General features: G+C 40.2%; 1 protein-coding gene and 1 pseudogene across 1 annotated transcript; both read left to right on the plus strand.

Moving 5' to 3' along the window:
• Positions 1-602: 602 nt before the first annotated feature.
• Positions 603-1271, plus strand: LOC122728699 (annotated as a pseudogene).
• A 5511-nt stretch (positions 1272-6782) lies between these two features.
• Positions 6783-7520, plus strand: LOC122728700 (transcription initiation factor TFIID subunit 11-like). The gene is made up of 2 exons (XM_043967501.1): positions 6783-6799; positions 6911-7520. Exons 1-2 carry the CDS (start codon positions 6783-6785, stop codon positions 7518-7520), a joined length of 627 nt encoding a protein of 208 aa, XP_043823436.1.
• The last annotated feature ends 9807 nt before the right edge of the window (positions 7521-17327 follow it).

Consider the following 17327-nt stretch of genomic DNA (forward strand, 5'->3'; position numbering starts at 1 on the left):
GAAACAGAGGAGGAAAGATCAAAGTTAAGAGAAAAGAACAGAAATAATCCACACCCCAAAGATGAGGAAGATCCAGGTTGGAATGGGGCAGAAAAGAAATCTGATGAACACAGCAGATGTTCCAAGCAGTTGTGAGAGTCAAGGAGGAATCATGACCCACAAAGACAACACTCTCCAACAATGCAAAAAGAATTCTGGAATGCCTTATATTCAGTCTAACCGGATTTTTTTACATTTATTGCTGGATTTTATTTCAATAAATAACTTTTGTATAAAGTACTGGTTCGTATTATACATTTTAAAGATGTTTTCAGTGAAAGTTGTTTTATAATCAGTTCTCCCTGCCCCCCTCCACAAAAAAATCCTTTCCCCACCTCGTTACTTATTTGACGAGAATGTTTTCACTTATGAGAAGAACATAACGCTTGCTTATATTTTGTGAATAAAATTGTCAAACTTTCATGGAAAAAACCTGCTTTACATAAAGGTCTGCAGAGCAAACTCTTCAGGTCCAGGGAGGAGAGATGTTGGAAGACGCCTGAATAAAGGTGGGGGCATAATATCAGAGGGCTGTGGGACCCTAACTGTCCTGAATATTGAAGATGAGAATAGCAGCCAGGCTGACATTTGAACCCGCCAGAGGTGGAAGAGGAAAGGGGAAGGTGATTTGAGTCAGCTTTTCAAGCAATATTCAAGCAGAGATCTACCTTCTCACACAAAGATTAAATACAGAGAAACTACCCAAGATGCTCCTGAAGAAGTTGACAACTGTGATTTCAGGCAAGAACTAGAAGAGAGAGAGTTGCTGCAAGAGGGGAAAAAAACAGATCATCCAACTAGAGAGCATACGACTTCATCTTCTTTGTCTAGGAAACCTCAGATCAAATTCCTGCAGCCAACCTTGAAGCAGATGATCCTCTAACAGATGAGGATGAGGAAGAAGAAAATGAAAATGACACTTCGGCTCTACTGGCAGAATTAGAAAAAAAAATTAAAAGAAAGAGCAGAAAGAACAAGCCAGGAAGTAACAAGAACAAAAGGCTGAAGGGAGAATTCCGATGGGAAATATCCTTAGTGGAAACCCTCTCCTTAAGCTCACTGGTCCCTCTTAGCCTCAGGCCAACTTCAAAGTAAAGAAAAGGTGGGATGCCAATGTTGTCTTTAAGAACTGGTCAAAAAGAGTAGAGGAGTTGAAAAAGAACAAAGAATTTGTAAATGATACGCTTCGATCAGAATTTCACAAAAAGTTCAGGGAGCAATATATCAACTAGTACAGTTTTGTGTGCTTAATTATTAAAAAGGGCCTCATTCAATCTTTGAGGGTCATTCTGTCTATAGTTTGGGCAGAATTTTCTTCCCATGTTTAGAATTTTAAATGCAGGAAATGTATAGGCCATATAAAGTAACTTTATTTTTGGGTCAAGGATACTTTATTTGATGATGGCATCCTAGATCTGGGAATTGGTTTAACCCCTCTTAATAAGTAAGTATTGGTTGATAGTGTTGATTTGGGTACTCTTTTTGCTGCTCCTAGTAAAAAAAGGAACCAGCTCAGGAGGGCTAAGCAAACTCCTGTGTACTTCCATAAAAGTCCTGGGATTGTAAAAGCCTCTGAACTTTCTGGAAGAGTGGCAGATATCTTGCCCCTTGATGTCACATAAATTGTTCTTATATATTATGTTTGCTATTGCTATGTTAAGAGTAAAAATTCTATTCAACAGTGTTAATATCCAAGCACATTTGTCCCTGCCTATCATTGTACTGAAGTGAGGGCAACTAAAGCTTACTATAAAAGAGCATTTCAAGAAGAAAATTGAGGATATGAATAGGCAGTTCAGATGAAGAAACCAAAGCTATCTACTGCCATATGAAAAAAATGCTCTAAATCACTACTGATTAGAGAAATGCAAATTAAAACAACTGTGAGTACCACCTCACACCTATCAGATTGGCTAATATGACCAAAAAAAGCATAATAATAAATGTTGAAGAAGCTGAGGAAAAATTGGAACACTAATGCATTGTTAATGCAGTTGTGAACTGATCCAACCATCCTGGAGAGCAATTTGGAAGTATGCCCAAATGGCTATGTGGTTGAGCATACCCTTTGACCCAGTAATACCACCGCTAGGTCTGTACCTCAAATAGATTATAAAAAAGGGAAGGGGACCCACATGTAGAAAAATATTTGTAGCAGTTCTCTTGAAATTCCCATCAATTGGGGAATGGCTGAACAAGTTGTTATATGAATGTAATGGAATGCTATTGTGCTAGAAGAAATGATGAGCAGGGGCAGCTAGGTGGCACAGTAGATAGAGCATAGCCCTGGAGTCGGGAGTACTTGAGTTCAAATCCGGCCTCAGACACTTAATACTTACTGGCTGTGTGACCCTGGGCAAGTCACTTAACTCCAATTGCCTCAAAAAGAAAAAAAAAGAAAAAAGAAAAAGAAATGACGAGCAGGCAGATTTCAGAAAAACCTGGACTTAGGTAGACTGATGCTGAGTGAAGTGAAGTAGGAGAACATTGTACAACATTTTGTGATGATAACTGTGACAGACTTAGCTCTTCTCAGCAATACAATGATCTAAGACAATTCCAGAGGACTCTTGATGGAAAATGATCTCCATATCCAGAAAAAAAAAAAAAAAGAACTGTGGAATCTGTGTTCAGACTGAACCATACTATTTTGATTTTTTCCTTTTTTGAGGTTTTCCCCTTTTCTTCTGATTCTTCTTTCACAACATGCCTAAAGCATAAATATGTATAAGTTATGTCAGATTGCTTTCTGTCTTTTAGAAAGGGGGGAAGGGAGAGGAAAAAAATTTGGAACTCAAAATGTTATAAAAAAAACCCAAATGTTGAAAACTATCTTTACATGTATCTGGAAAATAATAATTTTTACTAAAAAATAAAGAAAATTGAGTTTGCCCAGCAGGTGAGCTCTCAGACCCAATTTCTGATTGGGCAAATTCATATTTGCACTGTTGACAATGAGTCTGCAACATCCCCATAGAGAAGCAGGTTAGTTGCTTACTCTCAGAACCATGGTGAGCACAAAATTTAGCACTTCTATCTAGGAGGTCACACACAAACTTTTGTGATGCACATGGGACTTGAACAGATCTTACTGATGCCAAGCTGAGCATTCTATCCTCTGTATCAATAGTTGCTAGGTTTGGGGTGGGGGTTGTTTGGTTTGGTTTTTGGGGTTTTTTGCTGACAGCAGAGTATTCTTCCCAGGTGCAGAAGATCAATATAGCAAATGATAACATTGGGAAGACTCCAAGAGCATTGTAGACTTGGGTGAACAGTTACTCTTCAATAAGTACAGTGACTTTGGTCAAGTTCTCTTCCAATTCAAAATGTTCTGGTAGTGTCATATGCAAGTTTTTATTTTATAAATATCATGCTTACCATCGGTGAGAAGCAGTGTAGAGAGGGAGCTGGCCTCAAAGACAGGATGGCCTGGCTCCAAAGCTTGTCCCCGACACATACTGTGTGACCCCAGTCAAGTCTCAAGGCAACTCCAAAACTAAGTTGCAGGGGACAGCTAGGTGGCATAGTGGATGAAGCAGGGACCCTGGATTCAGGGGGACCAGAGTTCAAATCAGGCCTCAGACATGTGACACTTATAAGCTGTGTGACCCTGAACAAGTCACTTAACCCTCATTGACCCCCCACACACAAAAAAAAGGAAAGACAGTTTCAGAAAAGGTGCTGACCTACACCTGAAAAGGGAGTTTCCCCACATGGGTGGTTCCCTATGCCAGGAAAGTCATCTAGTTTCCTCAACTATTAAATGAGGACAACAACACTCACATACCAGGGTAGTTGTTAAGAACTGAAATGATTTGTCCACAAGAGGAACAAGAAGAGTATTGGTAACCCATGTGTTGTACCAATAGAGCAGCAATATCCAAACTCTTCACCCCAAATCATGCGCTTACCTGTAAAATACTCCCTTTTATTATTTTTTTTTGTGGGGCAATGGGAGTTAAATGACTTGCCCAGGGTCACACAGCTAGTGCCAAGTGTCTGAGGATGGATTTGAACTCATGTCCTCCTGAATCCAGGGCCAGTGCTTTATCCAGTGTGCCTCCCAGCTGCCCCCCCCTTTTATTATTTTTACAGGACTTGCTCACTGGTTTTATCAAGAGCAAAAAGTAACTCTTCTTAAAGTGCACTTTGTGGATGTTTCACTCTTTTTCCAATGGGTTTGAGTTAGGAGCTTTTATGTTGTAGCAGAACAATATTAACATCTTAGCTGGGTCACTTAGGGAACAAAGAGGCATACCTAAAGAGCTCACTTTGTATAGGTCATACCTATTCACAGTGTAATTTTGGCTTATAGACTAAATTAAATCTTTTTCAGGTTGTGAATGTTTAATTAACCCCTTAAACTTTGTTCTCTCCCCTCCAAGGGTTATCCCCTTTGATATCATTTAGGGCAGCCTGCTAACTGACTAAAATTACAGCACATATAACCTACTTCATTATTTGAAACAAAGTTTTTACAAAAAAATAGAAATTACTACCAACGAACTGACTAGGAAGATTAGGCTAAACCCCTGCAAGGAAGAGAACTTGCCCCTTCCCTCCCTCCTATTTATGTTGTCTTTAGTTATGTTGGCTGCTGTCTCTTCTGAGTGTGTGTGGGGGGGCAGGGGGGGGTCAAGTCCCTTCTACACAGCTCCCATTCCCATCTGAATCCAGTGTCCTTGTCACTGTCCATCTTCCTCTTGTGCCCTAAAACTGAAGTAGAAGGGTAGTTACAAAATTGGTTACTGATTTTAAGAGAAAATCTGGAACTCTATTTCTAGTGCAAGGGAGCTGCTTTAGTTACTACTTATAATACTGAAGGATCATGCTTATATACTTCATCACCCAGGCTCTCCCCAAAGCATTGTTTATTCTCTAACTGGGACTTTTTAAAATTTTTATGCCTGAGCACATGCTTCTTTGTTCACCACATTGGGGTTCTCAAAAAACAAAACAAAAATACAATTTTGTTGCTGGTATACATACTGATATCTGAAAAACTTATTTTTATGTAACATACTGAAAATGAAAATTCTGAATGGAGAAAAGTTAGGACAATTCACACAATGGATGAGCTAATGTGGAATATCAGCAGAGAACTAAATAAATGTCTTAAGAATATATAAAAATGTTTCTATTGGGGCAGCTAGTTGGCACAGTGGATAAAGCCCCAGCCCTGGATTCAGGAGGACCTGAGTTCAAATCCAGGATCAGACACTTGGCACTTACTAGCTGTGTGATCCAGGGGGTCAAGACACTTAGCCCTAATTGCCCTGAAAAAAAAAATGTGTCCATATGCCAAATTATAAAATGTGATGTGATAGTAGATTCTGTGTGTTTCCTGTTGTGGTTAGAAAAGAACCTAATCATATAGTTGGCTTTCTGGGAAGCCCTGCAGTATTCTTTTAATTCTTCCTGTGTTAGAAAAAGCTCCAACTCTATTTTTCATCATTCTAGGAATTGTTGTCCCTTTTCAATGATGTCCTCTCCCTCAACCATTTCTCAAAGTTTGGAGATGTTTCCAGGGAACACCCTCACCCAGAAAAGTTAATCCTGGTGTAAGGTGTAAAGTCAAGTCAATCAAGGTGAAAGCTGTAAAGTCAAGTCACTTTAAAAAATCTCCTTCAGTCCATTAGGAAAAAGGAGAGGATCTTTGGGTAAGAGTTTCCACCCAGACCATCTCCTCTAGGTCTACCTTACTGGGTGGAGAAGAGATTCTTTTGTATAAATTGTTGGAGGCACAATGATCTGGGAGTGCTAACAAGATCAGTTACTTCCCCTAGCTCCTCATTATAATATTCATTCTTTCATTAATCAATCAGAGTTGATTTTCACCAATCAGGGACCAGCTGCTCCCTTTTCCAAAAGTATTTAAGCAGAGACTTCCATTTGGTCTCTTGTTCTGAAAAGGAGTATTGTGGGAAGGTGGCAAAGTAAAGGTGCTGGCAAACCATTGGAGGGCTGTGGGACCCTAATTACTGAATATTGAAAAAGTTAGAAACCATGATTTCAAGTGAAAAGTAGGAGAGAGAGTTACTGCAAGAGAAAGAAAAAAACCCAGACTGTCCAACTGGAGAGCACACAACTTCATCTTCTGTGTCTAAGAAACCTTGATTGGATCAGATTCCTGCAGCCATTCTTGATGAAGATGATGCCTAACAGATGAAGATGATGAATATGAGAATTTTGAGGAAGAAAGTGAGGGTGATGACACTGCAGTTCTACTGACAGAACTAGAAAAAAAAAACTTTTAAAAGGAAGAGCAGAAAGAACAAGCCAGAAAGAAACAAGGGGGGGGGGGGAAGGCTGAAGGATAGAATTTGCATAGAAAATAACCTCAGTGGAAAACCTCTCCTTAATCTCACTGGTACCTCTCAGCCTCAGGCCAACTTCAAAGTAAAGAGAAGGTGGGTGGGATGACAATGTTGTCTTTAAGAACTGCACCAGGGGGCAACTAGGTGGCACAGTGGTCAAAGCACCAGCCCTGGATTCAGGAGGACCCAAGTTCAAATTTGGCCTCAGACACTTGACACTAGCTGTGTGACTCTGGTCAAGTCATTTAACCCTCATTGCCCCCCCCTCTCCCCCCCAAAAAAAATAAAAATAAAGACTAAGTTTCAGAAAAGGTGGTGACCTACACCAGGGATGCCATCGAGTCTCCTCAACTACTAAATAAGGACAACAACATTCACGTACCAGTGTAGTAGTTAAGAACTGAAATGATTTGTAAAATGCTTAGCATGCTGCAGGATAAGTAGTAGGTACACAATAATTGCTTGTTCTGCCGGCTCGGCTCCGGCGGCTTTCTCCTGGACAGGTGGAAGGGCTTCATGATTTCCTCCATTTCCGAGGGGCCATGATGGACAAGTCCGGAGAAGGCGGGAGAGGGCTTCGAGTCAGACGAGGTCCTTGTTGCTGCTGTAGCCACCCCTGAGCCCGTCTCGGGAGCTCTCCATCCCCGCGACTCGACCCCGGAGGATAGGGACGGGGACTTCACGGAGGCTATGACCAAAGACCCTGAGCTCAAGGAAGCATCAGATTTAACAGGAACTGGAAGGGACGACTCATCATTACTTCTTCCTGCAGCCAAGAAGATGAAGATAGAAAATAAAGAGAGCAAAGAGTACATGCAAAAAGTAGCTGAAAATGAAATTCAGAAGATGCAAATCCTGGTTTCTTCCTTTTCAGAACAGCTAAACCGTTATGAAATGTACCGTCGATCAGCATTCCCTAAAGCTGCTATTAAACGGCTGATCCAGTCTATTTCTGGCACCTCAGTATCTCAGAATGTCGTCATTGCTATGTCAGGCATTTCTAAGGTATTCGTCGGGGAAGTGGTAGAAGCAGCTTTGGACATATGTGAGAAATGGGGAGAGTTGCCACCACTACAGCCTAAACACTTGCGGGAAGCTATTCGAAGGCTAGAGTCAAGGGGACAGATTCCTCACTCCAAGCATAAAAAGATCATCTTTCACTAGGTCTAGGAGCTTCCTAAGCTGTACTACTGAAAATGGAAGGAACGACTTCCACATCTCCTCCGACTGAGGCACTGTGCACTGTTGCTCAGATGTCCCAGTCCTTTAGGGAATCCATGATTCAACATCTGCCCCCAAATCTTCAAACTCAAAGTTACCTGGTAGAGCAGTGCAGCCACTTTGATGGTTCCTATCCATGTAGGACCTTCTGGTTCAGGTTGTGATAGGTGATAACTCTTACTTGGCTAACTGAAAAGGGGAACTGTGCTTATAATATAGACCCCCTGTACAAAGCAAGAGTGCCACTTTCAAATGGGCAAAATTCATCTAAGGATCAATCTTCTTGATTAATCTCAAGAGTAACTTATCAATGGAATATGGTAATTTTTATGACAGATGTGTTGATTTCAGTGTTGTATGTTTAACTTAAAGTGTTTTTGCAATCTAAAAAAAATAAAACATAGGAAATACTGGGGTTGCCTCAAGACTTTGATAGACCAATTAAATCCATCACTGCTACAGCTAATATTTCATTTTGGTGCCCTCTCTGAGGCAATTTTAGTCCCTGACTCATACTTTTTTTCCTGGAAGTTGTGGGGTCCAACCTTCTCAAGGTAAGTTTGGCATTTGCCTTTCATTCTTGAAATCCTCTTCCAAGAAGGGCTGCTATGAAATATGAAAACTACGTGATGCAATATCTTTGGTGCAGCTCTCCTATAAATAGCCTCAGATTCAGAGATTTAAGACATGAAATGTGTTGACCTTTAGAACCTAATCCTTAAGATATATGAATAATTTGGCTTCTCTGATCTCAGTTCATTTTAAGTCCCTTCAGTGAAAGTGAACAAGAGAAAATGGTGACAGTGAGAAGGAATCATGTCAAATTGGCCCTGTAGTCTGCAGACCCAACACCATCTCAGGACAACCCTTTCTTGATACCTCTACTTCCTCCTATTGCCCCAGCTTTCTTAGAACTCAGTCAGGAAGCCTGACTGCTCACACAGCTTGGATGATATAGGAATTTTCTATTCTATTTCTTCTGGCAAGCTGGAAGACCACCAGGCAATACCATCTGCCCTTCCACTTAAGTCCTTCAGACCCAAAGAATCTGACCTACTCATATAACTTAAGGTCCCCAAGTCCTTGCAGCCAACATGGATGGAATACAATTTTGCATCAATTTTACAGCCAAGTCTTCCCCAATTAGAGTGTGAATTCTTAACAGCAAAGATTATCTTGATTTTTCTATTGGCATCCCTCACACTAAACACAATACTTGGCACAGAGTAAACACCTAATGTTTTTATTCATGTCTTTATATTTATATCAATTATGACCAAGCCATTTCTGCCTTAATTGAATCAGAAATCCTGGGCAGCAATGGAAGAAAAGATAATTAGCCATCTACTGGCATGTACTTCCATAACTACAGTTATCATTCAGCAGAATTCTTTGCCTAGGTCACCCAATCTAGGAAAGACATATGTTCCAGCATTGCTGACCAATGGGCTTGAAACCATACTGCTTAGTTCTCTTGCATCATGAAGAAAAATGGATCTTGACCTTTTCAAGAGAGACATCATACTTTCCAGAGCTATGGAGTGAAAAAAGAATTCCAGATGACCTGTCTTCTGAGCAGGCCTGGGTGACTACTCACCTTCCTCAAAAATCCTCACATAGGCTTATCAATTTCCTGACTTGACTTCCCAACCCATCCCTGATCTGCTCCCACAACCTATTCAGTTTCTTGAATTCTTCCTCTCACTCTCTCCAGACTGTCAATAAGACAAGAACCAAGTAGAACTTGAAAGGTCAAATGTGACCACACTCCATTCCACCAAGGCCACATTGAACTGACATGAGCAGTTACTATAGACCTGCCTCATAGTCCCCATTTCTCACTCTCATTTCAGTGGCATGGATTTTACTTGTTGCTGTTGAAGGACCACAATGACCATTTAGTTCCTAATCAAAAGAGAGTAGTAGAAAGACAGACCCACCCACTCTTAAAGGTGAAGGCCAGAACCTATATAATCATGTGGAGGGACCCCTTCCTCCATATCAATAGCACTTTGTCCCCTGGTCTTGAGAGCAAGACCTGGTAGAGGTTGCATTACTTATAGCTATACCTCTACAAGGTATCCAAAAAGGTGTGCACACAAAATTAATACTGATAATAACAATAGCTAACATGTGATCTTCACAACACCTATATAAAGTAGATGCTATTTTCATCTCCATTTTGCAAATAAGGAAACAGATTAATTGACTTTCCCAGAGTCCCACAACTACTAAGTGTTGGAGGCTGGATTAGGATTTAGGTGTATTTTACTCCAGGCCTGATGTTCTACCCACTGTGCCTGTCCACCCTGACATAAATGATCCCGTGCCTGCCCAGAAGTGAGATGCTAGAAGAATCTCCTAGTCAAATTGTATGTCACCATGTTACAGCCATTCTTTCAACTATTTCTCTATTTAGCAAGCCTTCAGCAGGATGCAACAAATTCATGAGGTCTCATTTTCCATAAGCCAATCCCATCTATTAACCCAGGACACAAACCAGAACAAAGATGTCCTGGCAGACAAATCTAAACAGGAGAAGACAAACCCTGGCATATTCAGAATGTCTAGGGAGCACTGGAGTTGTCAGCTTAAAAAAAAAAAAAAGAAAAGAGAAAAGCTATAGTCGATAATTTTATGAGAAAACAGAAGTGTGTCCTAATCTAGTTGAAGTAGATTTGAACTTGTTTTGGGGGAAGGGGTGGGGGAAGCTAATGTCAAATGCACACTGTTGGTGGACTTTGCATTTAATCCTGAGGATTTGTAATCCTGTCAGTATTTCCTCATGGTACAAAGATTTTCTCCTAATACACATTTTATTGTGTTTCTAGAAACACTGATTTTAGAATTTTGTAGATCTTGTAAAATGTAGGAACAGCAAAAGCAGTCTTTTTCCTTTTTGGGGGGGGGAGGGGGATTTCATGAGGCCCTTGTCAACAAGGAGAAGAAACTTTGACTGCAGTGAGCCCAAATACAATTCTCACTGACACTTTAGTCCATTATCACTTCTTAGTTTCCTTCTGGCCCAAACAGCTATAAACTAAAGAAATCTCTTCTCCCCCATTCCATAGCTAATTCATTACACAGATCTCTAGAATCTAAAAACTTTCTTAGTACGTGGGTTCCTAGAATCCAACCATCTTATCTTAGGATAGCCCAAGACTAAACTTTCCAAGGTATTGATACAAACATTTTTAAAGTCTGACCAAACAATAATTCAAAAGTTTTTGGTCCACCCTAAGGTGTCATGCTGGCACGAATTCAAGGGAAGAGAGAATTTGGTTAAACAAACTATCAACAGTATTTGAAACTTTGCCTTTAATTATTGTCCCTGGAATAGCTGACTTTTTTGGGCAGCAGCCAGGACTACTTGAAGAAGATAGAGTAGCTTTACTTAATGGAAAAATATACCAGGATATATGCCAGGCCCATTACAAGTTGGATTCTTACCCATGTTATGCAGCTAGATTTCATCTTGTGCTACAATAAAGCAATATGGCTCTGGTCTTTTCTATCTTATTGCTTTGAGGCTTTAACTTAAGGCATTGTCATCTCAAACTACCCCTTTTCAAATCAGTGCTTTAGTTTCCTAAGAGCAGTCTTCAGAGGCCTTTCTTGATCCCCTTCCTATCAACATGCCCTTGTTTATACCATAGTCCTATAGATTGCCATAAAGCTTACATTCATTTCTAGGTGATCTATATTTTTTCTGGATGTTCAGTATTCTGGTCAAGTGAAAATTTAAGAAAAATTTTCTAAGTAAAATTAAAGCTTCAGGATGTGTCAAGATAATGGAATGTGGTAGATAAGGGGATTTAGCAGATACTCCAAGGCCCACCTGGAGATTAATCTAAACTAATTGAATTAAAAGTGAGAGTGACTGGCTGCTGACTAACTTACCTCCAGTTAACTAGATTGTAAGCACATCTGGCTGGTCCTTAAGAAGCTATTGTTCTCAGAAGCTAAAAACTTTGAACTTTACATCGAGCCCACCTTTGGGTCCAGTGAACCAATGAATTTGAATGAGGGTAGCCAATCAGCTTGAAGAACCTCCCATTTCTGGGAAGAGAACATAAAGGAGGAAGTTGATGCTGGTGAGGAGTGCTTCTCTTTTGGTTGGAAACAGTGGCTTGGTGGCAGGACATGAAGTAGGAGAATTAGGAAGGCTAGGATTTCCATGCTATACAAAATCTGTTCTCAATCTCTCTCTCTTTAGTATCTTATATCTTTTAATAAACCCAAAAAAACCTAAACTCATTTATCAGTGATTTTAGCCAGTTTTCCCCAAAAACTGGGGGTACAGATTAGAACCCAAATTTAGAATTTTAAATTACACAAGTAAAAGTCAGAAAGCAGGAGAGGAAAATCCATTTTTGAAAACAGCACTAAAGATAACAAGTTAGACAAGAGATAAGCCATAACATCAACAAGGTCTTTGTGATAAGGAGAGCAGTAGGGGTATTCAGGTAGAACCTGCTGCCCTGAGGATTAAGAACATATTCTTAAGGTAATGCAGAAGACTAGTCATTGCAAATGAAAAGTGTCTGTTGAGATTCCAGATATTGGGAGGATGTGCATCCGGAGGGTGATTTCATGAGATGGTGAAAGCAAGAGAAATCACAGCATCCCTTCAGATGTGGGCCAATACTGACAATACTTTGAAACTAAAAGGTCTGGGAGAAAAGTGAAGGGGTCTTAGGCAGAGCTTGATTTGACATTATCCAGAAGCAACACTAGTTGTGCCAATCTAAAAGAAACAGGCCTCACAAAACCTAGGGTGGTTTTTTAATGGGGAAAAACCTGGCTTTTAAGTAGGATACTGTTGGCACAGCTCACTCATTTGAGGTCACTTTTTACTTCTGACTTTAGCATAACATTGTCCCATCTCTCTTCCAGCTAAGCTCATGAGATTGCAGTACTGCCTTCTTATTCTCCATCATAAAGGTGTGTTCACCTCAAACCTATGCCCACTATTGTCCTGACCTTTTCCCCATTTTAGACACCTCCCCAATTTTATTAGATCTTACTGAAGCAGCCAGCCTTAGACCTCCAAGACTGGACATCCTTTGTCAACACCCCTAGAACTCCAAGACTGGATCCCTTCCTCCTTAGCTCCCAGTAACTGAGTGTCACTAAGTAGCAGCAGCTCCAGACTTGTCTCATCTGTTTCCGCATTAACTTCTTCTAGCAAGAGTAGGGTCAGTATAAACCATTTTGGAAAAGCCACTTGAGAAATCCTTTGGACATTCCCAAAGGAGATTGGGAGGCTACATCGAAGGTCTAGCAGGGAAGGGAAGTCTAGAACCTATACATACACCCCAAGTACAACTTCCTGGAAGTTGAAAACATAGACCCAGATCATCCTCTTGAGCCACAGGGGCCAAGGACGCATTTCCAAAGTTAATCACTTAACTGATTATTCTGAACCAGGCTCTATGAACTTCCAAAAACAGGATGAAGACTCCACTTATCTATCATCCACCAAACCAGAAGTCATAAGAATTGGCCATTTGGGACCTATTCTGTATGCTCGGTGGCCTCTTTCCTAATCTATTCCAAAGATTCAGAGTCCATAGGGAGGTGGTATAGTCAAAGGCCTTCATTATGCAGAAAAGACAAATAAATCTGAGAAATGAAAAAAGAAGCAAACACCATTATGAGGAGCCTAAAGACAGAGGAAGAAAGAGTAAGGTACTAAAAGCCTGGGTAAATTATTCACCCCTTAATCATCTCATCATCACCACCTCCCTTCCTTTTTACCACCAGAATGTAAGGGTGACCAAAAACCTCTTTCCCCCAAGTTCCAACACAATTACATGTAAAGGTGCATTTGATAAAAACAAAATATGAGAGTTTTATATATATATATATATATATATATATATATATACATATACATATATATACATATTATATATATATATATATATTATAACAGCGTTTCTCCCTAAATGCATTAATAGCAGGTTTTGTGTGACTGTTGCATTCCAACCATTTGTGACATCCACTAGATCATGAGAGATAACATAGCTTGTTTTTAAAGTTATTTCTGCATATTTCTTCCTTCTAGATGGAGGTTGGATGACAAAGAGACCACAGACTGCTGAATCAACAGTTTTATTTGCTTTTCTACAATAGAAGATACAGCAACCACACCAAGACTTCAAGAGCTCTATATTTAAAGTGGTTGAGTGTTCAAGAAGTGAAATCCTCGTAGGTTACCAAAGCTCCTTTCACGGGGGAAATTAGTTCCCTCTAGGGTACCAGTTATCCATAGACAACTGGAATGATTCCCAGATATCCTGGGAAATCTTTGAAGCCATAATTTAGCAAGTGAAAAGCCCATTATAATGTTTGCAACGCAAAATGGAGGCTTAAAACAAAATGGAACTAGTTATGCTAATTTAACATTACAACTATCCTACTAAGGTACTAAAACTTATTCTTAATCTCATCTGGGTAGATGGGTATAGTATGTGGGCACCATGGACTTGCCACTATTTGTTCAATAGTATTCTGAGGGACAAAAGGGTAAAAAGGTGGGGAGGGGTCTCAGTCTTCCATGGAAAAACCTTCTACCTACTGTCTGGGTATTTAGAGCACAAGTAAAATCTGAAAACCAATAAGATACGAATCCCACATACAACCCGGAGATATCTGTTGACCACCCTTGGGAATTTTTGTCTTCTCATTTATGCAGGCCATAAATGACAGCAACTTAGGGGTCCTTCCTAGTCCTCTATTTACCAGGTAGTAACACATAACGACCTGGGCCTCTCCCTAAATGAGGGAAAAAGCTCAGTCCAAAACTAAATACAAAGGGATTTTTCTGTTTGCTTTAACTTTGATATAAAACAAAACCCCAGGAGAAATCAGAAAGCCTTCAAAGCAATACAAGGTTGCAAGCAGCACTGGAGATGCAAGTTTAAAAACAAAAAAGGAAGAAAGCCAGAGTACTGATGAGGCCTTTGAGAGGAAACAGGACTGAAATCAGCTCTTCAGGGCAAGAGTCTCACAGAGACTTGATGTTCCTAATGTCATTCAAAGATCCAGTCCTAGAAAAGAGGCCAACTATGGAAAAAGTCACCAATTTTGATAGATTTTTACAAAACCTGCCATGGGGAATCCATTCTGTGGATGTGAAAAACAAAGAAGAATAGATAGAGTTGGCTTTATTCTTCTCTTCTCAGATATAGTTTCCAATCATTTTACTTCCCTTCCATCCCAAACAGTCCTTTATTTGTTCTATATTACTGGTTTGTTTGGTTTTTTTAATTTTTTTTAATTTTTGCAGGGCAATGAGGGTTAAGCGACTTGCCCAGGGTCACACAGCTAGTAAGTGTCAAGTGTCTGAGGACATATTTAATCTCAGGTCCTACTGAATCCAGGGCTGGTATTTTAATCCTTATAACAGTAGTATATGGGGGCAGCTCAGTGGCACAGTGGATAGAGAATTGCATATATTCTCCTTGACTGTTTGGACCATAAGGACATGGTTTTACTAAAGTCATGTGATTCTACTAGAAACATTAAATGTCTAAGTAACTATGACCTTATGTCTGAATTTCCCATTTCTCATGGCCACAAACCATCATAAACTCCTATGAGTTGCTCATTAAGGAGACCAACAATAGAACTCCTTTGAAATTGAGGAACTTTTCTCTTGCATGGAAACTCCATGTAAGTTTAGTATAAAGATGCTATTCCCTTTCCCAAGAAAGAGTCCAGCAGCTGACTTCATTGGAAAATAACATTAGTTTATTTAGATGAATGTTAAGCTAAGATCATAGAGCCCATGGTGACTTAGAGAATAGCAGTTATCCTGAGAAGAAGTCTCTAGAGTTGTCCTCAGAGGACACTGATCACTGAATGCCATTAGGGAAATTTCAGCTAAATGAGTCTATCTGTCAATGTGTCTATGACTGAACCACCTAGGACATATCAGATGCTAAATTCTTGTTGCCCTGAGTATACATTGACTATCTGGGAAGCCCTGACCTTTGGGCAAAATGACTTCATTGTTGGTGAAGCAATCATTCTGACCAAGGTTACATAGTTCAGGGTGGTAAAGTTGGTGCTCAACATTCACCATACACAATGATCCCTCCTAACTTACAAGACCCAGAAGGTAATGGAAGATCAATTTGCTAGTTGAGAAGTCACATGATAAGTTTTTAAATGGAACCACAAAAGCATTGCCTAAAGACTAGTAAATATGATTAGATGTCATTATCCCCACTTTTAAGGTATGTAGAAAAAGACATCTCTAGGATATTTTCAGCATAGCTTGGCTGCCTTATTAAATTTATTTTGTACTTCCAATGCTAGCACAGAATTGCTAATTAATCTAACAAACATTTCAACATACAAAGAACAAAAAAAAGATTTCCACATTAGATAGCCCATCTTGCTCTCCATACCTTAGTTTATCTTCAATATGATGAGGAGACATAGAATGTACTTTACTTGTCCTGCCCTGGTCACACTTCCCTAGCTTTAGTCTAAGCCTTGATGACAAGGCAATTGCACTGAACTTTCAAGGCTTGGCCACTTCTTCCTATGCTTTTAGCAAAGCTATTTCATTACAGACCCACTACTGAACATCAATGCAGCCATCTTAACAAGTTTAGTAGCTACTTACAGTTAATTCATTGAAATGAAATCCTCCATTAGCACCCCCTTGTTTATCCTATCCATTTAGCTTCATATTTATTCTTTTTTTTTTCTTTTCTTTTTTCACATTTCTTCTAACCGGAGGAAGTTTCAGCAGAAGCTGTCTCAAGGAAGTGGGCTGGAGGCATCATCCCGACACTGCCCAAGCAGATTATAGCTAAAATGAGGAGGGTGCTCTGGTTGGCAAAAGAAAACCAGAACCCGGACACTGAGGCCAGGCACACTTTTCTGTGCCAGAGCTACACAAGCCCCACAGACATATGCTCGAAAGAGCCTAGAAGAACATGGGCTCATCACTTGATTAACTATTCAGTCATGTACAGCTGACTTCCTTCAGAGTATGAGGGCAACTCACTCATTCACCTAAATGTTGCTATTTGCAATTTTTTCCCAAAGTGTTTTTAAACAACACCAAGCTATTGTCAAGGCCATCTGATGATGGGATGGGAAAAATGTGGTGCCCAAGAAGAGTACCATGGAATTCTCAGGGAAAGAGAAGCTAGGCATGAGAGGTACCATTACTGCTCTCTTTTTTCAGGAGGACATGCAAAACTTTAAGGGAATAGTTATTCCTGCATGCCTGCTGTAGAATCGTTCTCCACTTCTGAACACAGACCCTCTAATCAGAATAGGGTTGCGAATGTCTACACTTATCTTTTCACTCTAAGCTCTCCCAAAACCTTAAGAAAAGTTCTAAGCTATGAGCAGTTTTAGCCTTGCCTGGCATATATAGTCAACACTTGGAACCAACAAGTCCCAGGTCCAGCCCTACAAAGTCTGGTGTTTTGTTCGGGGGCCACCCAAAGGTAAAAGGGGAGGTGGCCGAAGACGGAGCAGGAGTCCGGACTGGAGAAGTCGCTGACAACACTGCTCTAATGTCATCCTCTCCAGAGGATCAGTTTGCCTTGGAGGGAAGGGGCTGGGATGGGACTGGGATTTCGTCTATCCCGCCTCGTTACATGTTTCTTTTGCATTGTGAATAAACAGTTTAGTTTTCTTTTCTAAAAAAAAAAAAAGAAAAGAAAAAGAAAAAGCTGCCTCCCTTTGTGAGAGCCTCACTGGAAGGGAGCAAGGAAG

Source organism: Dromiciops gliroides, chromosome 5 (genome assembly GCF_019393635.1).
Source record: "Dromiciops gliroides isolate mDroGli1 chromosome 5, mDroGli1.pri, whole genome shotgun sequence".
In the NCBI taxonomy this organism is placed as follows: Eukaryota; Metazoa; Chordata; class Mammalia; order Microbiotheria; family Microbiotheriidae; genus Dromiciops; species Dromiciops gliroides.